Genomic DNA, 20,593 nt, shown 5'->3' with positions numbered 1-20,593 from the left:
GGATGATTTTTATATGAATCTTTATTAGCTTTATTAGCATGCATTTTTTTTGCTCCCCCCTTTAATTGGACTTTTATAAACTGTTTGCAATTTCTTTCAAGAGCTAGTGGTTTTAAGGAATTGGTTGTTTTAAATGGATCAAAGTGGTTGCAGTTGCTTTGTCTCATTCATGAGGACAGAAAGTTCATTTTTTGAGGTCAAACTATATAGAGTTTAGAACTATGAACGAGTCATTAATAATGTTTTTCACTCCGCCTTTAATGAGGTGGATTTCTTTTTGAAAAAGCAATTTCACATGTAATGAAATTTGCAAAGCCAGGCTTTGTGTTGCCTGTCCTAATAGCCTTATTTATTGGCACTGTCCCTGATCTGAGAGGCTTTCACCCCACATCAGAAATGCAGGTCTCTCCAGAGCTCTGTGATTCAGAGCATCTGTAGCTCTATTCTCCAGCAAAGCATTCAGATGTTCAACTGGCTGCTCTTCTCCACCAAGTCTTGAGTAATTACAATTCTCTGCTCACGTCTCTCTCCTGCAGTGAGAGAAGAAAAAAAGGAGACTGGCCTTCATGTTGGTCCAAGTCGTCTGATCTCAGATTAACTCAAAGCTGATTCTGTACGTTTAGCCGTGGGACTGAAGCGCTACTCTGTCTTTCGGCGCTTCGTCCTGTTCATTGACCTTTCATGCAGTTCTAAAAGAGATCTGGCCTTCGTCCCAGGATAATGTGCAGCTCACATGAAATATTCTGGGGAGAATTAGTGGTACCGTCATATTACCTTGAGGACCTTGGTGGCATTTAACAGGAAAGCGGTGTTTAGCAGTTTTGTCATATTTTTCCACTCGTCATTTTCCCTTTGCACTACAGCTCACTGTTTACATCTGGCTTATCCCTGTGATTAGTCTTGGTGGTTCCTCTGGAGTACCTCCTGAACCAGAAAATCTACAAATCAAATATTTGTTCATGATTTTAATCCACTTAGGGGCTAATTTCCTTCCAATTCTTTTAATACATTAAATCATCGCTGTTTTTTTGTTGTATATGCATTTTCATGGGAAAATCTCTTAAAATATAGGTCTTGCGGGATGTTTTCAGCTATAAGCCACTGTTAACCAAACAGCAGTTTCTTCAGTATGGCTTTGCTGAGAGGAAACTCATCATTCTCTGCGATATCATTGGCCTTGTTCTCAACAAACACAAAGAACTCACTAAAAGCAAGGTATCTCAAAGATTTACCAACATACAGTTTTTCTTATATAGAGATATGGTACCATTTCAATTACTGGCCTATATTTGTTTATTTGTTTGTTTGATATGGTTTATTTTCATTTTTAGTGTTTTATTTTCAATCTATTTAGATATATAATATCAGACATTTATTGATTATTGGCCATATTGTAATAGGAAAATATATTATCAACTTATGAATTATAATATAATATAATATTGTATTAGTATAGACATTATTCCGTTTTTTTTTTTTTTTTTTTTTACAGCATATTAGTAAGCCAAAAAGAAGGCCTCAGTTTAAGAGCTGCACTAAAAATGAGATCTCTTCTGCTGAGAGTAACTCACTGGCAGTAAGTGATTTGATAATAATAATGATTATTATTATTATTATTATTATGATTATCATCATTATTATTTTAGCTGTTTCCGTTCCTCTTAGGTACCTCAGAAGCAGCCACTGGTAGAAAGGCATCTTGGCAGCAGCTTAGCACCAGCTCCTCAGAAGCTCATCAGATGCTCCTCAGAAGAGCAGCCACAGCAGGATGAGGAAACGGAAAAGAGTTTTGAGGACTCATCTCAAACTGCAGATTCAATTGTGAGAATGTGCATCCTGCAACACCTTTACACAGAGTTAGGTGCATGACAATCAACTAGTTGAGCATTATTTAAAAAATATTTTTACCCCAAATGGGGAATCATTAACTACATAATTACTCAAAATGCCAATTCCTAGTACAAAGAATCTTCTTCAAAATGCTGAACTTGTTCAGTCCAATCTAATGCACACGCTGTCTTGTTAGGAGTGTGTTTTAGAGAGCCGGCTGAGGGATGTCGAAGCAAGTCTTCTGGAGAGTGTTGGCAGACTGGATCAGCGATTGGCCCTTATGGAACACAGGATACATGCTCTGGAGAAAAGCTTGGCTGGCAAGATTATCATTGAGAGCAACCAGTGGGTGAACTTGGAGAGTCGCGTGCTGCTGCTGGAGACCAGGCAGGCATTGACCTCAGCACAGGTACAGGAGTTTAACATCTGTTTGGAGGTTTGGAACTGTAAATTTTAATTTCTGTTGCAATTGTGGCATAATGCTGCTTTCTCCCAAAACTCACTTTGATGATCAAGCTTGTGTTCCGTGATGAAAAGCAGTGACATTCTCCAGCGCAGATACACATGCACTAGCAAAGCTCTCACATGTGTTAGTTTAAAAAATGGGAAATTCATTTGGAAAGTACAGTATTTTAGGAAGTCTGCAAACCGCTTTATAGGTCAAATGAATCCTAACGGTTCATGTTATTTTAGGATTTGTTTTAAAATGGCAAGTTGATACATAACTCCTTACAAGAGGTTTAAAATGAAACTGCAATCAACCTATAACTGTCATATCTGTAACACTGTATCAGCAGGTACTTTTCTCCACATGTTTTGGGAATGTCCAATTGTTGTCAATATATGGACTCATGTGAATTCTGTTCTGTCCTTTTTACTACAAATTTAAATAGAATTTGTTGATGGTGTGTCTGTTGTTCCCCCCTTCTTGTTGTTTGTTTGAGTGGATGTTGTTTTGTTGATTTGGAAAAATAAAAAGATCACAAAAAAAAAAAGAAAATGGCAATTTGACATTGCAGAAGTAATGAATATAAGATAGAAGAAGTTAATGTGTTTTATGGTGCTTACAAAAAGTTTTCAAAGTTTTCTCTACTTCTATAGGGTCTAACTTCAGGAGATGGTGTCTTCAGCACAGACAATGGTAGATTCAGTGTGGACACAGGTACGTGGCAACAGCTTTAAAACTGTAATAATTTAAATAAACTATACATTCCTTAAATCTAAAATTGTTTGATTTCTTTTTTTCCCATTTGTATCTGTGTTAAAGCATCTGCGAGTGGCATTTCTACTGTGATTCATCTACCATCTGACATCAGTGATAATGGACACACTCCAGCCAGTTTTCCTCCGACAGCTCCCCAGGTGACTATCCATCCACCAAATTTTCAAAATAATTAATTTTGTTTAATAACGGCTATATATATATATATATATATATATATATATGTATGTGTATATATATGTGTATATGTATATATATATGTGTATATACAGGGCTTAAAGTTCTCCGGCACCGTGCCGGATCTCCAGCGTGTGGGGTTTGGCAGCGTAAAAAAAGATAGTCCTACATTTAAAAAAACTTGTTGAGTTCATGAGTTCGCCTACCAATGGTATGAGAGGAACACAGCTTTCACTCTCAACCAAACTAACATTACTAGGCATCAGAAGTTTTTGCTCTTATAAACACGAGACGCGCATAATAGCAGAGGAATGTCTATCTAGCAGAGCCGGATATTAAAACAGTAGGTAGTGCAGTTCGACAATGAAAACTGCTACCTGTCAAATTATGATTTATTAATGTCTACACCTACCACAACCATAAACCTACCCTTACAGTAATGCAAATACAGTAATTATGTGTTATATTCGCGGTTGTGGCTAGAAGGGAAACACAGCTACCAGAAACCAACAATAAATAATTTTTTCTACCTATTAGATTGTATTTTATTAACGTCTACACCTACCCCAACCCTAAACCTACTCATACAGTAATGGAGATACCTTAAATATTGTTGTTCAGCATGAGAAAAAGGACGCAATATTGATGTGCGCATTGCGCAGTAAGCCCTGGTAGGAAAATCTGAAGGGTAGGATAAAATGTCAGGACACCGGCCCAAGGCATAAGCGAACTAAGCGGCTGCTTAAGGCCCCCATGGCCACAAGAGGGCCCCCAAGAGTAGCCTACATGAAATGACAGTTTATTTTATTTTATTTTAATTTGTGTTATATTATGTCAATGGACAGTGGTAATACGAAAGCGCAATATTAAATAATTAAATACATATAATTTTATTATTTCCATAGCGACGTGTCATGCAGGCACAATAATGACCATGTTGATAATATGGCCAAACTTAATAGTAACCTACACAATGTGTATTTGATAGGAATAAAACACGTCGTCCATTAACTGAAAGGATTATTATTGCCGCTTTCCATATATATCAGTGTGTAGTGTATTTAACAAACTAATGTCTTTTTTACTTAATTGAAGTGTATTTAAATGTCTGAAACCTAAAATATACTTTATTCAGTTGAAAACACTGAACAGTTTAGGAAATATGAACAGCACTTAGTACGTCTTTCTTTTTTCTTTTTTCTGAGCTCGTCTTTCTCTGGCTCAGCGCCAGCCAAAGCGTGGCGCGTCAAAGAGTGAAAATCGATCGCATTTTGGGAGTGGAGGGGGGACAAATTCAACATGGGGGTTTTGTGGCACAAATCAGGGGTGCGTTTCTCAAAACCATTGTTAGCTAACTATGGTTGTAATTTCCATTGAACTCTATTTATGACAGAACCATTTTGGGAAGACCACCCCAGCCCCCTCAGTTAATTAGCATAGCCTAAGTAGGGTATCTTTTTGTTTTAGGGAAGTTCATCATTTTGAACATCAAAACATCAGCAAATAGACATCTTAATATATTATAATATAACATTTTACTTAACATTTAACACCTGACCACTCTTGTAAGTTTGCAACTGTTACAATTAAAAATCACAGAAGGGTAAAAACATGCCAGGCAGACAATGCTATGATGTGTTCAACACAGCTACAACAAACAAAACTGATAATGGGTGTGTTAGATTTATAGTGTGTGAATAATCAAGCTTTGGCAATAACCAGTCATACTGGCGGCACCGAAGGGCCCCCAAATAAAATTCTGCTTAGGGCCCCATAAAGGCTTGGGCCGGCCCTGCTATCTAGTGCCATATTTACACAGAAAAGCTATTAAAAAAGCAGCAGAGCTTTGTAAACAGCTCAAAATAATTACGTCATCTCTTATAAGAACTATATGATTGCCAGAACAAATTTACTGGTAGTTTTGAAAAGGATTTTAATTTACCAGTAAAGACTGTATGTGTGAAAGGGGCTAAACGCTTCCTCTGCATATGCGGTGAGTTTATGTTCATCTGGGAAAACTGCGTTATCTCACTAGATTTGTAAAGTAAATCATTTATAAACCTGTGCCTTAAATCATTTATAAACCTTATAAATATTTCTAATTATGCAATTGATTGTACATTGCGATTTCAAAATAAAAGTTTCTGACTTTGCATGTGGCCATACATTAAAATTAAATGGATTTAAACGTCGTTGAATCACATGAAACATCACTAGGCCGTTGGCGCCCTCTGCAGGTATTTTATGTAATGTAGGCATATTACATGTATTTTAATAGTGAAACCATGCAATTAAAAATAAAACCATGTAATTACTTGGTTTTGATACTTTATTTGAGCCAATTATTATTGCCTCACATTAGTTTATATAAAAATATAGTCATATTAAAGCCTGTTTTTCAGCTCATAATTTTCCAAGTGTATGATACAGCTTTCTTTCTACAGGTCAATCATATATTCATAAAAAAAAATTAGTTTGAATAAGGAAAGCAGTAACTTTGCCATAGTATCCTTTCAAATGTTAAAGTTGCCACAGTCATTGCGTTCTTTGCATGTGCAGCACTTTATTTGTACCATTTTGTTTTATTAGTTTATTTATCAGGTAGTTTCAAGGAAAATCATTTTCAAATGTTTGTTTGTTTGTTTGTTTGTTTGTTCGCCAAATAACCCTGTGTATGTGTCCATCCCCGCAACCCCCCAACCCTCGGAAAAAACTTTTTTGCTTTAACCCCTGTATATATTTATTTATTTATTTTTTCTTCCTGTTTCTTAGAATTTTAAAGAAAGGCTGGACAGAATAGTTCACATGTAAGTGTTATTTTTATATAAATAGTTTAGCATTTCTCTTGAAGGGTTGTGTTTTGCGTGTGATAAACTTTTTTTGTGTGATAAACGTGTTTTGCATGTGTTTTGATTGCTTCTATTGTCCTCATTTGTAAGTCGCTTTGGATAAAAGTGTCTGCTAAATGACTAAATTTAAATGTAGATGTATAAAGAAAAATTGTCACTTAGACAAAGGATTGCACATCAATACATTTTTTTCTGTCCCATTTCAGGATGAAGGACACATCTAACTTTCTGCAAAACATAGAACCCACAATCTGAATTTAATCTTAGTCCAGAGAAACGTGTTTTAAAGGAATAAAATTTGTCATTATTACTCGCCTTCATATTGTTCCAAAATTAGTGTAACAAATATTTTCTGATAAACAGACCAAAATTGTAATTCATAAAAAGTATGGCCCAATAACATATGGTGGAAACTGTATTTTGAATAAATCTAATAAATACTTTTTATTAGTCTTCACTGGTTCTTGTGCATCTCATGACAAAAATTATTAGTGCCACATGTGGCACCATATTTGATTGTGAGTTTTCAGAAGTGGCAGATTGAGGTAAAACTCCTACATTTCAGTCTGTTCCACACACAAATGTGTTTATTACTATTATTGTTAATAATAATAATAATAAATTTGTCAATTTTGGAATTTTGTGAATCGCATGGGAAAGAGCTATGTGAAGGGCTCCACTGGGGGAAAAAACAACAACAACGTAGACCTTGAGGGTGAGTAAGTGTTTTTTTTGGTTGAACAAAAAAAATATGCCACATAAATATATGTTTTAATATGCCCTCCTACCGATTTTGCATAATAAGTGTCTTGTCCTCTAGATGTCACTGCTACCCATGTAAAACCCAAACCTAATGGTAAATTACTTTATGGCGCCCTCTGAAGTCAGTTTTCTGTATTGCACCCTGTCTTGAATTCTGCATCAGTCCATTGCCACACAACAGTTTTGCATTCACTTGAATATCATTATAGAAGTATAACAATGACTGTAATGACTGGATTATGTCTTTGTGCATTAATGATAATGCCATTTATTTGTTACTGCACTATTCTTTCTTTAGCACATGCTCCAAAATAGAGAAATAAATCTTAAGTTTATTTAGAATTCCCTCCTGTCCAGTTAGGTTTTGACACGCTTATGTAAGTAATTGAGATACTACAATCATTCCAAAATTTCCAAATGTTTTTTCCCCACTACATTGCCACCATTTAGGTGCCATGTTGGGTTTAGTCAGATGTATGTCATTTTTCACAATGTATATAAACATTGTGGCTCTGTGGCTCTATTGAAACTGTGCTTTGTTTGTTTGAACATACTGAATAGTTTATGGCATAGGCTTAACCATTGACTTTTGGATGTGACTCTGTTTGGGGGAGGGTTTGTGAAACTTAATGATTTTTTCTGTTTGGTGATGTTAAATGCTTCACCTGAGAAACCTTCTCCTCTACTGATCCAGGTCCATTTTTCCACATATTTTCCTTTTACCTGGAGTTAAATGTTGTACTTCAGGCAACACTGATCACAGCAAGGGATCAGAAGGGGAATTGCAGTGAATTTCCAACTTATGGGTCGCTGTTAGCAGAATTCAAGAATCCTCGACTCCTGATATAAGACAAACTTGCAATGTATTTTTCAGGAACAGCTGCCAGACCATATTATTAATATTTGGTAGTAATCTGAGCACATTTCTGAGGTCAGGTGACCTTTGGATGGTCTCTTGGTGTTGGGCGTCATTATACAAGATATCACATTTATCAGATTTCAGTTTGTGCAAAAAAAAAAACTTGAAAGATCTGGTTTTTGACCTAGCAGTGTCTCAAAAGAAGACATCAGAGGTCTGACTTGTTGGTCTCACAGGACAGCTTTACTCTTCTCATATTTCTTTTTCTGTACGAGGCAATGATGTAAAATTTTCATCAGTTTTTCATCAGTGGATTTTCTCTCTGCAGTTGACAACACAGAGTGGGTCACTGACCTCTGTTCGTTCTTCCAGACTTTCCCTTCAGTGCCCTATGTACTGCAGACGCTATGAGAATCACTCTGAGATCAATTGGACACAAAGCATTCATGGAGAGGGGAATAAAGGTCAGGTGACCTCTGTAATTATGTTCAAGGAGGGTGTCTGCATGTGTTTGTGTGGTTGGTCAACAGGTTGGCCTGTGTGTGTGTGTGTGTGTGTGTGTGTGTGTATTGGAGTCAGAGTTGGGAGAGATGCTCAGATGACAGATTGTTTGGGAACTGATGTGCATCTGTCTGAACAGCTGGAGCTCAGTAAACTGAAGGGGCTGCACATTGTCTCCACTAGACACAGGGTTTTGCTGATGTCTGCATATGGGTCAGTGATGTCTTTTTAGTATTATTATTGAAAATTATATATTAAAATGCAATGTTTTAAATTGTAATTACATTTTTTAAAATGTTGCTAAAATTTTCACTTAATTTATAAATCTAAAATTGCTGAGCTCAAATTAATCTTGATAAGTTATAGTTGTGGTTGTATAGTATAGTATAGTATAGTATAGTTAAGTTGTAAGTATTTTATATATATATATACAAGTACTTGGTGACAGTTTGTTTTTCTTAGATTTGAACAAAACTGCATTACTTTTTAATATCTGAACACGTTCCAAACATTTCCAAGAACCACTTTTTTTTTCATGTTCATATATGTCATTGACTCCTATCCTGACCTTGCTACATAACATCATAACTTGGGCCCCAGAACCCCCTGTGGAATCAACAGGCCTCTGGCAGGGGCCAGATGTGAATTGAAAACTTTGCTTTGCTCTCCTTGAGACTGCATGCAGGCTTTCTCAGTAGTTGCATCTTGCGGGAGTAGATGTTACAGTTGTTTGTTTGTTTATTTTATGTGTGTGTATATATGTATGTATGTATTATTATTATTATTATTATTATTAAATAATCCTGAAGAAACTGTATCACAGTTTCCACAAAAATATTAAGCAGCACAGCTGTTTTCAACGTAAATAATCATAAGAATATTTCTTGAGCAACAAATCAGCATATTATTAGAATTATTTCTGTAGAATCATGTACTGAAGACTGGGGTAATGGAAGTGAATTACATTTAAAATATTCAAATAGAAAACTTATTTTAATTGTAATAATATTTAAAAATAGTTTTTTTACCGCCTTGGTGATCATAAAAGGCTTCTTTCAAAAGCATTAAAAACCCCAAATTTTGTTAAGAGTAGAACAAAATTAGAGACAGAACAAATGATCTCATCATTTTATTTTATTAGGCTCATCAAATCTCCATTCCATACCATCAACTTCTGCAGTCAGTTTGTTTGGGTCTAACATTTAGAGCACGGGTATAGGCAGTGCACCTAATTTGAAATCTGCTCAGCCGTTTTGACATGAAGACTGAATTGAGAGAAAATAAAGTGTCCCATAACATTCAAGACAATTAGTCTTTTAAACTGGGAAGTTTGCTTTATGTTTTGACTGTAACTGGATAGTTTGGAGCTGGACCATGATGTAATGTGTTGCAATGATGGTTCCTAAATCCTAAATCCTGGACAGGTCTTTATTTAAAAAAAAAAAAAAAAGGAGAGAGTGAATGAAAGATGAGAACAGGGATCCATTCATAATGAATGTCATTAGGTTTTGTTGATTGGCTCTGTTGCTCTCCAGTGCTGCTGTAATCCCCTGCTCTCATTAATCATTGTCCTGAAAGAGGGGTGGGGGAGATGAGAGAAACGACTTGGTGAAGTGGGTGAGAGGGAACACTTTTTACATTCCTCCTCTTTCTTAAAGCTTGTATGTTTATGCAAGCTCCCCTCATTCCATTCCACCAGCCTGGCCATTCCAGATCCCTCCACATTAGGTTCATTTTCACTCCTAATTAGCAGGACCTCATGCATGTCTATGAACTCTTTACCTTCTTGATTAGTTTGTCGCGGCCATGCAGGCATCTGCACCTTTTGAGCAGTGCAAGGCTAATTGAGCTAATCACTCAAGTTAATGAGAGCATTTTTAAAGGTTGGAGGGCATAAGCAAATGAGATGAAGAGAGTGAAATGAGAAAGAGATATAATTAGAATCACAGATGAGTTTACTTATGATGTCCTTGACTTTCAGCTATATAAAGCTGTATTTTGGTTCTGAAATAATTTTTTTTATAAGTTAAAAGCTACCTAGTTAACTGGGAACATTCTTAGAACGTTCAAGGTTCTCTCAAAGCCATGAAAAAAAAAAGTTCTTCCAGAAATATCAATAAAACATTTGTTCAAAGTTATCTCATCTTTAATAGCATTCTAAAAGTTAGCGCAAAATACATCATTCATGAAAGTTATTTTCTGAAATGTTTAAGTTGGACATTTGTTTATAACATTTTTTTAATGTCACTACTACTTGTTTCAGAACATTTAGAGAACCTTAAAAAAATGACATTCCCATATTATATGCAAAATTATCAATGTTTAATATAACATTCGCATAACCAAGAAAACATTGTTCAGGGGACAATCAGAAAGAACATTTTCAGAATTTAATGAGAACATTAGAACATTCTTAGAAAATGTATTTATTGTGAGACATTGTTCAGTTTTAATGTAGAATATTTGCAAGAACATTTACAATATTAATAATATCAAGCTAATTGCATTACATGTTTATGTTGCCTTATGGGCTAAATATTTGTTCTCTGGGAGGCTCTTTTGCTAACCCCTTAAATTAGCGTTCATTGTATTTCATAGTTTTGTTCCGAAAAGAATTTCCTCCGAGTCCCTTGATTACAAATTTACACCACTCTCAATGCTTATTTTCTTTGCCAATAGGAGGCGAGTTATTATCCTTGGCCAACCGCCAAGACCTCATTGCCTGCCAGTCAAAACAGTTTTCACATGCTCATGGGAAGCCCTACAATAACATCTTATCATTAGAAACGAGCACATAGGCGAATATTTGGGCCACTTGGCTCCCCTGATGTAAAATAAACATAGGAGTTCTTGGTAAACCTGTGAGCTGATTGAGACTCAAGTCCTTAGCAACACCAGTGGGAATGTACACAGTGAGACTTTCCACAAGTCGCTCTCTATATACATCTCGTTCTGTGCAAATCGTCTTTCAGATGTCAAGTTTTTGTCTTCAGTTTTAAGATCTGAGATCAACTCAAAATGCCCCGTTCAGATGTCAGGCTGCTCATGCAGTATTTGGCAACGTGTGCAAAAGCAGCAGAGTTTACAATGCCTACAGACACAATCCCAAGAGACCATCCCTGTTGTGTTTACATTGAAGATATCTCCTGTATGCACTACTGGAACTGGCAGAAAATAGAATATTGTGTTAGATTTTCCCACCATAGTCCGTAAAGAATATATGAACTAAACACCTCTTGCTTATCTTAGATTTGTCTGCCTTTCTGCCAACAATAATGGCATGTTTGCACATTTCCTCTTCCCTTTGACAAGGGAGGACACTTTTGGGTCATCTAGATTTTTGCTTCTTAGAAATCATTTATATGCTTGTTCAGCTACTTTGTGACTTTTCACATAAAACCTCTTAAGCTGATTTTGATTTTCTTTTTTTTTTCAGCCTTTGTTTTATATTAACTGAATAGTAGGGAAAATAGTAGTAATGGCCTATAACTGTTTAATTTCAAGCGACAGATGGCATATTTACTTGCTTTTGAGATTTTAAATTACTATTACCAATAAATTTCGGTCACACTTTTATTTTAAGGTTAAATTCTCGCTATTATCAAACCATTAACTACGACATTTGCCTCAATAAACTACTAATTTACTGCTTATTAATAAATAGTAAGATAGTAGGTATTAGGATTAGGAATGTAGATTATGGTCATGCAGAATATGTGCTTTATAAATAGCCTACTAGTAAATGGCCAATGTGTTAATAAGAGGCATGCTAATAAGCAACTAGTTAATAGAAAGAATTGGTTCCTAAAGTGTTACCTAATTTTTAGTATTAATAGTCAGCATTAATTTAATGAAATGACTGGAAAGTGATCCAAATACAGAATAATCCAAATTCTATATTTCTGTAAAAAGTAAGTTACTTCGCAGAAAGTGAAAATCAAATATGAAATCATCTGAATTATACTACTGGGCCGTTGAATGCTTGAATCTGATTGGATGAGGAACGTTCTAAGGCGTGCAATTATTTTCAGGGAAACGCACAGCGAACGTAGTTCCAGGCAGCTCTTGACCGCATCACATGACCATATCACTTCGCCAAATGAGTTATTTTAATTCGGTTATTTTAAAGATCTTACAACAGCAAAATAACCAAAACCTACAATGACACTGGTCAAACAAATAAATATAGTAAACAAAAGGATAAAAACGACAGATCATGTCCATGTTTTTGCCACAAAATTACGTTTTACTATGTACTGAAAGCACATACTCTCTCCCGCTCTCTCTCCCTCACAGACCGCACATACAGTTTACACACACATGCACGGTGATGTTGTAAGCGCTACTCTCATGATTTTATCAGTAGTTTAACAGTTTAAAAACTACATGACTTCTCACAAGCTAGGAAACAACGACGGTGCTGTTCGTGAAGAAAATTAACTTAAAGTTTCACAATAACTAGAGACATTGCTGTCGAACACTATTGAGAGACGCACAGAGGTAACGTTAATATCTCTCTCTCTCTCAAAACTTGATAAATGTATGTATTAACTGCATTAGTCTGCTATCAACGTTACTAGGTTTAAAATGACGTTTTGGAATTGGCAAGGATGTGTTGGATGAGATGCGGAAGAAATAATCCTACTCACAATAGCGATTTAAGTAGAAAAACCGGACGAATGCCTAGAAATATGTCATCTGATCGATGTCTTGAGGTGTGGCAACCGTAGTATTTGCGGAATAATTGACTTCGGTCCATTGAATTATTAGAAAGATAATGCACATCGTGGCCGCATCACCACCTCGGGTGTGCATTACTTTTCTAATAATTCAACGGCCCGTCGTCAATTATTCCTTACATACTAATCAGGAAAATAATAATAATAATTGAACATATTTTAATATAATAAAATAAAAAAAAAGTACTACAACGATTGTTGGCTTTATGGTGAATCATTTTGTGTAAGTGGCTTTTGATCAAAGCATCTGCTAAATGCATAAATAGGAATGTAGATTAGAAAAACATATATAATATAGGGTGAAGTCAGCTAAAATGGGCCAAATAAGGTTGTAGCATCATATCTCTTTAAAGTTTTACAGAAAATCACAATAACTGATCTTGCATTGTTGCTTCAACACTTGTTGACATGTACATTTTTATTGGTCTGAGTTTTTTAAGGCGGGCAGGGCAGAGTGTTACATGAAGCTTGTCAGAGAAATTGTAAAGTAATTGAGCCTGACAGAAAACTTCATTCATCACTAATAAGGGTACTAAAGCAATTATAAGTAAGCTTACCAACAAAGCAGACGTTTATGATCAATGTTTTGACATGCTCTTTCAGATAAAAAAAAAAAAAAGTTTAATTTAAAAAAGAAATGTAGATTTTTGGGAAAAAGGTCATTTTAGGTAGAAATGGCTGGTTAAGCTAAAATGGGCCTCAATTTTCAGCTAAAATGGGCTGCATACGCAAACACTTTTAGACAGAAATTTATAGGCCTAGATATGTATCCATACAAAAGTTTTTTTTTTTATCATTGCATTGCATGGCAGACAGTATGGCAGGAGGACAAGCAAAGAAAGGAAACAGAGACAAGAAGAGAGAAGAGAAAGGGAAAGTAAGGAAGATGTGAGTAAAATGGACTGCATACACACACTTTTACACACAAATTGAGGGTGAAAATAGGTTTATATGCCTAGATATGCATCCATACAAACTCTTAACAAACTCCTAAAACAAAAATACAAGCATACACACATACATGCACACAAAAGACACCAATGCACAGAAACACACACCTATACAACATGATCAGTTCATTTTTAATTGCATTGTTTAATGAAATATTCATTCAACTTTCTATTTAATGAAATACTTTTATGGTGTTGCTATGGCACACTAAAGACAATATTGTCAATTTACTGTTAAAAATAAATTGATTTAAGCTGAAATTACCTATGTTGTTCCCTTTATTAGCCCATTTTAACTGAACAGCTGGCCCATTTTACCTGAATGTTGTGCCGTGGCTCAAGAAGGTACCTGCTGATACTCTAACTCTCATAATTTTAAAACTTTTATACTTTGTCACATTTAAAAAATATAAATATATTTAAGAGACCCGTGTTAATTTATAAGAATATCATTAGATCTCATGCATAGCTTATTTGATGGTATTATAAGTCATTTACCTAAACGTGGCCCATTTTAGCTGACTTCACCCTAATATAAATGTATAATGTTTCTGGAGCCAAGTTCAACATTTATTTGTTTGTTTATTTATTTTGTTTGTTTGCTAAATAGTATTTCATTCTTAAAATTAAAATGCACTACTTCATTGAGCAAAACCTACTGTATCAAATCTGTGAGACCAAACTTTTTCCCAGGAAGTTGCAATGCTTTGCTAAGGACTGGGGCATGTTTGCCACTGAAATTGAAGAGAGTTTTTTTTGCTTAGTAGGAGCACCATTAACTCTTGAATGATTCAAAACCATCAGTTAACTAGCTGTTATTACACTATTCCTTTTCTGATCCTTTCCTGTCCCACAGATTGCTTCATACTGTGTCAAAATTTGCTCCCAGTGAGAACTGAACTAGGAACCTCTATTAACTGGACGGATGACGGACAAGGGAGTGAGACATCCCAGAGACTGTGCAGGCTGGCCTGACATCTTGTTTGCCATTTAATCTTCGGGGAAGGGATGTCTCTATCACAGCTTTTAGCCTTTCTTTGTTCCAAATACTCAAGTCTATTTTTGTTTAACCTCAGTTTTGATAGATTTTGTCAAGGTCAGATTTGGATTTGGAAACTAAAAAGGCCTTTCAGATATTTCATTCAGACCAGGGTCAACCTGACCCCAAAAAACTGAGATTCTTGAAAAAAATAAATAAATAAAAATAGTGGCTCACAGTGATTAAATCATTTTAATCTGTCATTTCAGTTTCAAGATTTGGTTCAAATGATAGGAAATAATGTTGCATGTCTGTCTGTCTGTCTACTGATATACAGTATATCTACTGTATATATTTCTGCATGGGCTGTTAGTACACATTTAAGTGCTGTTCATGTGCCTATATGATTTTTTAAATTTTATTTCTGGGTGTCAGGCCAGAGACCTCGTGGTTATAGTCCCATTGGCCCACTCTGTAATATGTCCTGTGTGACAGTTGTTTGTAGTTCAAAACACTTTAAAGGGGTCATATGATGCGATTTCAAGTTTTCCTTTCTCTTTGGAGTGTTACAAGCTGATTGTGCATAGATAAGATCCCTGAAGTTACAAAGACTAAAGTCTCAAAACCAAAGAGATATTCTTTATAAAAGTTAAGACTCTGCCACGCCCCCCTAAAACGGCTCATTAAAACACGCCCCAACATGTCTACGTCACGATGTGGAAATATTTGCGTAATGCCGCCCAAATGTGCACGCAAATAAAAAGGGTGTGGGTTCAGTAACCGCAGTAGTGTTGAAGCAGCCATGTCAGGGAGATGCTGTGTGTTTCTGGGCGAAAGCAAAAGCACTTTATTTGGCCTTCCGAAAGTAGATGCATTTAGGAATCATTAAGATTACTTACAACAGAACAGCACAACCCAGATGTTATCACAACGCATTTTATGGACGACCGTTTCGTGAACCTAGCAGAGGAGGTAATTCTGACTTTGCTATGACAATCTGGCGCTTCTGAATCAGCGACTGTATGTTTTGTTATTAGTTTAAATATTTTCTATTGACTGTTCAAATGCGGAGTTTGTGTGTGTGTGTGTGTGAGAGAGAGCATCACATCACAGTGGAGTCAGCTGTCTTAATCGCGGCTTGTTTGCAAACACATACCAGCTTCATCACTGTGTCTGTCACGCGACTCTGTTCCCCTCTGGGGCTTGAACTGATGGTAAAACTAAGGGCATTATTAACTTTACTTTAAAATGAAGTACTTTTATTTTGAAAGCTGAAGCTCGCGATTATGGTAAGGGGCGTTACATTTCCGACACGGCTTGTGGTGTTCGGCCAATCACAATGCAATGTGCCGGTTGGCCAATCAGAGCTGACTGCGCTTGTTGGAAGGAGGGACTTCGTAGGAAACAAAGCGTTTGAGAGAGGCGGGGCATAGAGGACCTACAATAATGTACAGTATTTTAAAAATAATCAATATGTAATGTCAACACATTCTGTTGTCACCAAATACACAAAATACACAAAATAATGATCTTTAAAAAAGCATCATATGACTTCTTTAAGCCCCTCCAGAACTGCTGATGAATCACACCCAATGTATCTAGGCAAATAAACAGTGAAGTAGTGGGTCTAGACATATGCACAGTATGAAAAAACAGCTCTCTGCAGTACAGTTTTCAGCTTTAGCTTTAGTAACTGTTTTTAATGTTACAAACAGAAGAAATGTTTGAAAAGCAGAAATGAATTATTATGTAATATAAAATAATATTATATAAAAACACTAGGAGTTTTGAATCTTTATTAGGACCCGAAACGCAACAGTACTGTAAAAGTGAAGTGCTATTGCTATATAATGTAAACAAATGTTGACACATGTTGTTAGAACACTTTTTCTATAGAACAATTGCTTTGGACTTGACCAGCAATTTCTATTGCTTTTCTAACATGTTTTTTCAGCAAAAGTTCTTTCTGAGGAAGAAATGGAAGCAAGCTGGGAGCTTAGAGAATGTTTCAGAAAATAATTACAGTGACTGACTTATGGTTCTTCGTCCATAAGTCACTCTAAGGCATCTGTATACAAGGAAGTGTTTTCAAGAGCAGATCCTGTTGAGAAGAAACTCATACAGCTTAAACACACACTAAAAAAATCATATCTATTTGTCTCTTTCTATATATTTGAATTATGTATGACTTAAGATATGAAAGTTTATGAAAGTATGAGAAGATGCAAGCTGCTGAATTACATTGTTTGGTTTTTGACCTAACAGCCATCTAATTTGTCCTGAGGGGGGCGCCAATAAACTATCAACACGCTGTCAAAGATAAAGACTTTATTTGTGTAAAATGACCTGCATTATCCCGGATTACTGGGCTGTGTCAGTGATTACACTTGTCAACCAAAATAACCGACTGAGCCACAAAATTCACACTCTCAATCACTGTTTAGTTAGAATGATAAAATAATAATTAATTTATGTATTTATTTATAGTAGGCTAATAATAATAATGTGTAAAATCAATGAACTATATGATCTAAATGGCCAAACCACTAAAAATGGTTCACAACATATTACATTACTAAAAACATTTGTTGTTGTTTATCTCTGTCCTACAGTCTGTCTAGTTAGTTAGTTCAGTAAACTTGAGCATGAAAACTTTGTTCCTCCCTTCCAAGTCAGGATTAGACCGAATGCATGTGCTAAATCTGCTGGTCGTCATCTTTAAGTATTGCATCTGTGACCAAAAGCTAAACATTTGCAGAGATCACACACAAAATGCCAGAGACACAAGGAAACACTCAACCTCTTTGCTTTCTCCAAACTATTAATCATGGAGCAGTTCCAAAGCACTTCAATGAAAGTAGAAGAACATTTCTGCTTCTTTCTAGCAGATCTGTTTGATTGCACATTGATTGCCAAAGTGAACATGAGTTATATGCACCAGGGTCAGGAAATGACCAAGGCTTTGGACAAAAATACCAGTGGAAGCTCTGCAGGCATCATAGTGAACTGTCTATACTGTATATCTGTATTCACTGTCTCGGCAGTTACAGTGCATGCAAATATAAAGTGTTCTTTCATGGGGGGAAAAGTAAAATAATATCTGAAAAAACACATGAAGAAGAAAGTAGAAAATTGTAATTATTTATTTATTTTTGAGTGTGATAGACAATATGAAGCTGTATGCAATCTAACAAAGAATCCTCTTTAAAATGTATTTGAGCAGAGCATTTATTTATTTTGATTTGCTCTGATATTATTTTTTAACAGCTGTAACTGACCGGAAATTATTTGTTTATTAAGTTGAACTAACTATTCAAATCCCTTATAAATGCAAAAACAGCTTCTAAAAATCAGTTCCATGAGCATACGTTCCCTCGTCATGAAAGGTTTTTTTTGTTTGTTTTGTTTTGACAAACAGCGAGGCATGTCATTCAACACGCTCTTCATTTCATGTCACAACTTCCTGCCTATAATGTGCTTAGCAAGCTGCATATCTTTCAGCTGAGGTACTGCTAGTAATTAACAAAGCTTTCTCATCTGTTTAACCTGTACTCAAACCCCACCCAAGCTTCCTCGGGGCCTTCTGTGTGACCTTAATGCCCTGACTCATCTGGTCTTCTCTCACTTCAGTTACTGATAAAAGTGTGTCAGGGTGTTTTCGCTGCCCATTTCCCTTGTTAAAAAGACCTAAAGGAGAAGACCAGCAGCTTATGTAGACAATAAGTTTACAGAGATGTTGCTGTAAATTAACATTAATTACTATATAGGTATCATCAATGAACATATATGGTTACTTGTAACTTGTAATGACCTGTAACGTTATGGTTTACATAGAGATTAACGCTAACCAAGATTAACAAGTGGTATTAAAGTTGTGCTTTGTGTGTGTATTGCATTACCAGAACTATTGCATACTGACAGTGTTTCTTTAAAAGGGATTATAACACGTTTGTGGTTCAGTTGTTGCTTTTGCAAGAATTGAATGAGGGACTGTTTGTATAATATAGAAGCATACACTTCCTTCAAGAATTCTTCAGATGTAGATTGAAAGCTCTGATTATCAAACAGTCATCATTCAAACGACTCCCTCCCAGTCCTCATAGACTTTCATATCTTTATCTGCTGTCATATCAAAGCAGAGTCACATCCCTATGATGTTTCATCAAAGGAATTTTGTAAAGTCACAGTATAAAAAGTGAAATTCTGGATACTCTGAGAACTGTTATTGTCAAATTGAACCTCTGTGACCCAACTAGGGCACTTTTATAGTTTATTTATAGAATAAGACTTTAGTGTAGACTTTGTGATTGTACTGATGAACGTTTTTAAAACGGATAAGCCATGATGCTTATCATTGATTGACAAAGATGATGTGTGCCACATCACAATATGTACTATTACTGAACCATATATAATTAACATTGTTCATTTTTACTTGGCTGCGTTTACATCAGTTCATAAAAACATATATTCTTAGTTTGTATTTGGCAAAATATCTTTTTAGATTGAAACCACACTGCTGGAAATAGAAAGACTTTACCTATGTAACTAAAATGTTATCCATTTCTGGTAATGTGAGTGTAGGCAATTGTGCAGATTCCTGGACATTACAACTGCATTGATGTAAACACAGCTGCCAGGTGACACTTGTTTCTGGATTTGCATTACAGAAGAGTGCGTCTTATAATGTAGACAGGAACATTGTATATAGCAGCTGGTCTCAAAATCTTCAAGACTACAGATTTTGGATTAGTTTTGGGTAAAACAGGGCCTATGCTATACACATTTAACCGCAACAAAGAAAGTAGGAAGCTAAAAGTAGAATAAACTAATAAGCTAGAAAATATAGAAAACATTTTCTTTGTATTTTCAGAAGTTTATTGTTTGATTTATACATAAGGTATACATAATAAAAGATACTCTCTTTGCCACAAAGATATCCATATATCTAAAATATTATACAAAAAATATACAAAAATTGTAAGAATCATTGGTTTGCGATATTGAGGTATGATTGACACAAACAATAACTGAATTATTAATAAATATGATTTTCTTTTCTCAAAACCAGTTACTCACAGTAAAGCAGTTGCATACAAATGAATGTTCAAGGGCATTACAAAAAAAAATAAAATAAAACCAGTTTAGAAAGAGGCCCGAATACCAGTATGCAGTCCTTTTTGTTTTTCCAAACTCAAATGATAGACAGGAAAATCTATACCGTCCCTTTTTTATTTCTTAAATGCACCATAGGTTTGTGTCATTCAACTAGCTGTTTGAGGTGTCTGCACTGGACTTCAATAAAATAAATGTTCTGATGAGGACTGGAGAGGAGAGAAAAAAGACACACTTATTTGATGAAGGCATCAAATGTATTTATAATGTTCTCAAGCTGAAAGAGGTTCATAGGTGTGGAAGTGAATGCCTTTAGAACAGGTGATCTTCATCACGGCTCCGTTTAGGCTTTCATCTGTTATCATTCGCAGCATTCCTTCTGCAATCAGAGATGGTCTGCAGATGTAAACACAGACACAACAAAATCATATTTCACATTTTTGTCACTGCTGCATGTTAAATCAGCACTTTTCAGTAATGAATGTGGGTTTTTAAAAAGCAAACAAGGCAATTCATTTTTGCGTTTTAAAATCAGTCATCTTTGCCTCAAACTGATCTTTTCTATGTTCTTGTTGACATTCTTTAACTTCAAATAACTCATCCCTCATGT

At 35.5% G+C, this 20,593-nt stretch overlaps 2 protein-coding genes across 6 annotated transcripts in view; one reads left to right on the top strand and one right to left on the bottom strand.

The window, feature by feature from the left end:
- cep44 (centrosomal protein 44) overlaps nt 1-20,593 on the top strand; it is a 43,713-nt gene that overhangs the window by 2,614 nt on the left and 20,506 nt on the right. The window contains exons 4-12 of one of the 5 annotated variants that reach the window (XR_009270932.1): nt 1,072-1,215; nt 1,493-1,576; nt 1,666-1,821; nt 2,027-2,239; nt 2,932-2,992; nt 3,098-3,192; nt 13,752-13,827; nt 14,176-14,234; nt 14,746-15,106. Coding sequence is in view for 4 of the 5 variants with exons in the window: in XM_058774282.1 (XP_058630265.1) it covers nt 1,072-1,215; nt 1,493-1,576; nt 1,666-1,821; nt 2,027-2,239; nt 2,932-2,992; nt 3,098-3,192; nt 6,002-6,036; nt 6,285-6,333 (837 nt within the window). In the remaining variant the exon portion in view is untranslated. Of the gene's footprint in view, nt 1-1,071; nt 1,216-1,492; nt 1,577-1,665; nt 1,822-2,026; nt 2,240-2,931; nt 2,993-3,097; nt 3,193-6,001; nt 6,037-6,284; nt 6,522-13,751; nt 13,828-14,175; nt 14,235-14,745; nt 15,107-20,593 lie in introns of those variants that run through there. The other 4 variants (XM_058774297.1, XM_058774282.1, XM_058774311.1 and 1 more) reach the window with 4 other exon arrangements.
- The window catches only part of hpgd (15-hydroxyprostaglandin dehydrogenase), a 13,894-nt gene continuing 13,032 nt past the window's right edge, over nt 19,732-20,593 (bottom strand). The window contains exons 7-8 of the mRNA XM_058774331.1: nt 20,294-20,379; nt 19,732-20,192 (exon numbers count right to left, since the gene is read on the bottom strand). Of these exons, the coding sequence (XP_058630314.1) occupies nt 20,137-20,192; nt 20,294-20,379 (142 nt within the window). The 3' untranslated portion in view covers nt 19,732-20,136. The remainder of the gene's footprint in view (nt 20,193-20,293; nt 20,380-20,593) is intronic.

This window comes from Onychostoma macrolepis, chromosome 01 (genome assembly GCF_012432095.1).
Source record: "Onychostoma macrolepis isolate SWU-2019 chromosome 01, ASM1243209v1, whole genome shotgun sequence".
Classification (NCBI taxonomy): Eukaryota; Metazoa; Chordata; class Actinopteri; order Cypriniformes; family Cyprinidae; genus Onychostoma; species Onychostoma macrolepis.
The sequence above is the reverse complement of the archived record's forward strand: the minus strand, read 5'-3'. Positions and strand labels throughout refer to the sequence as shown.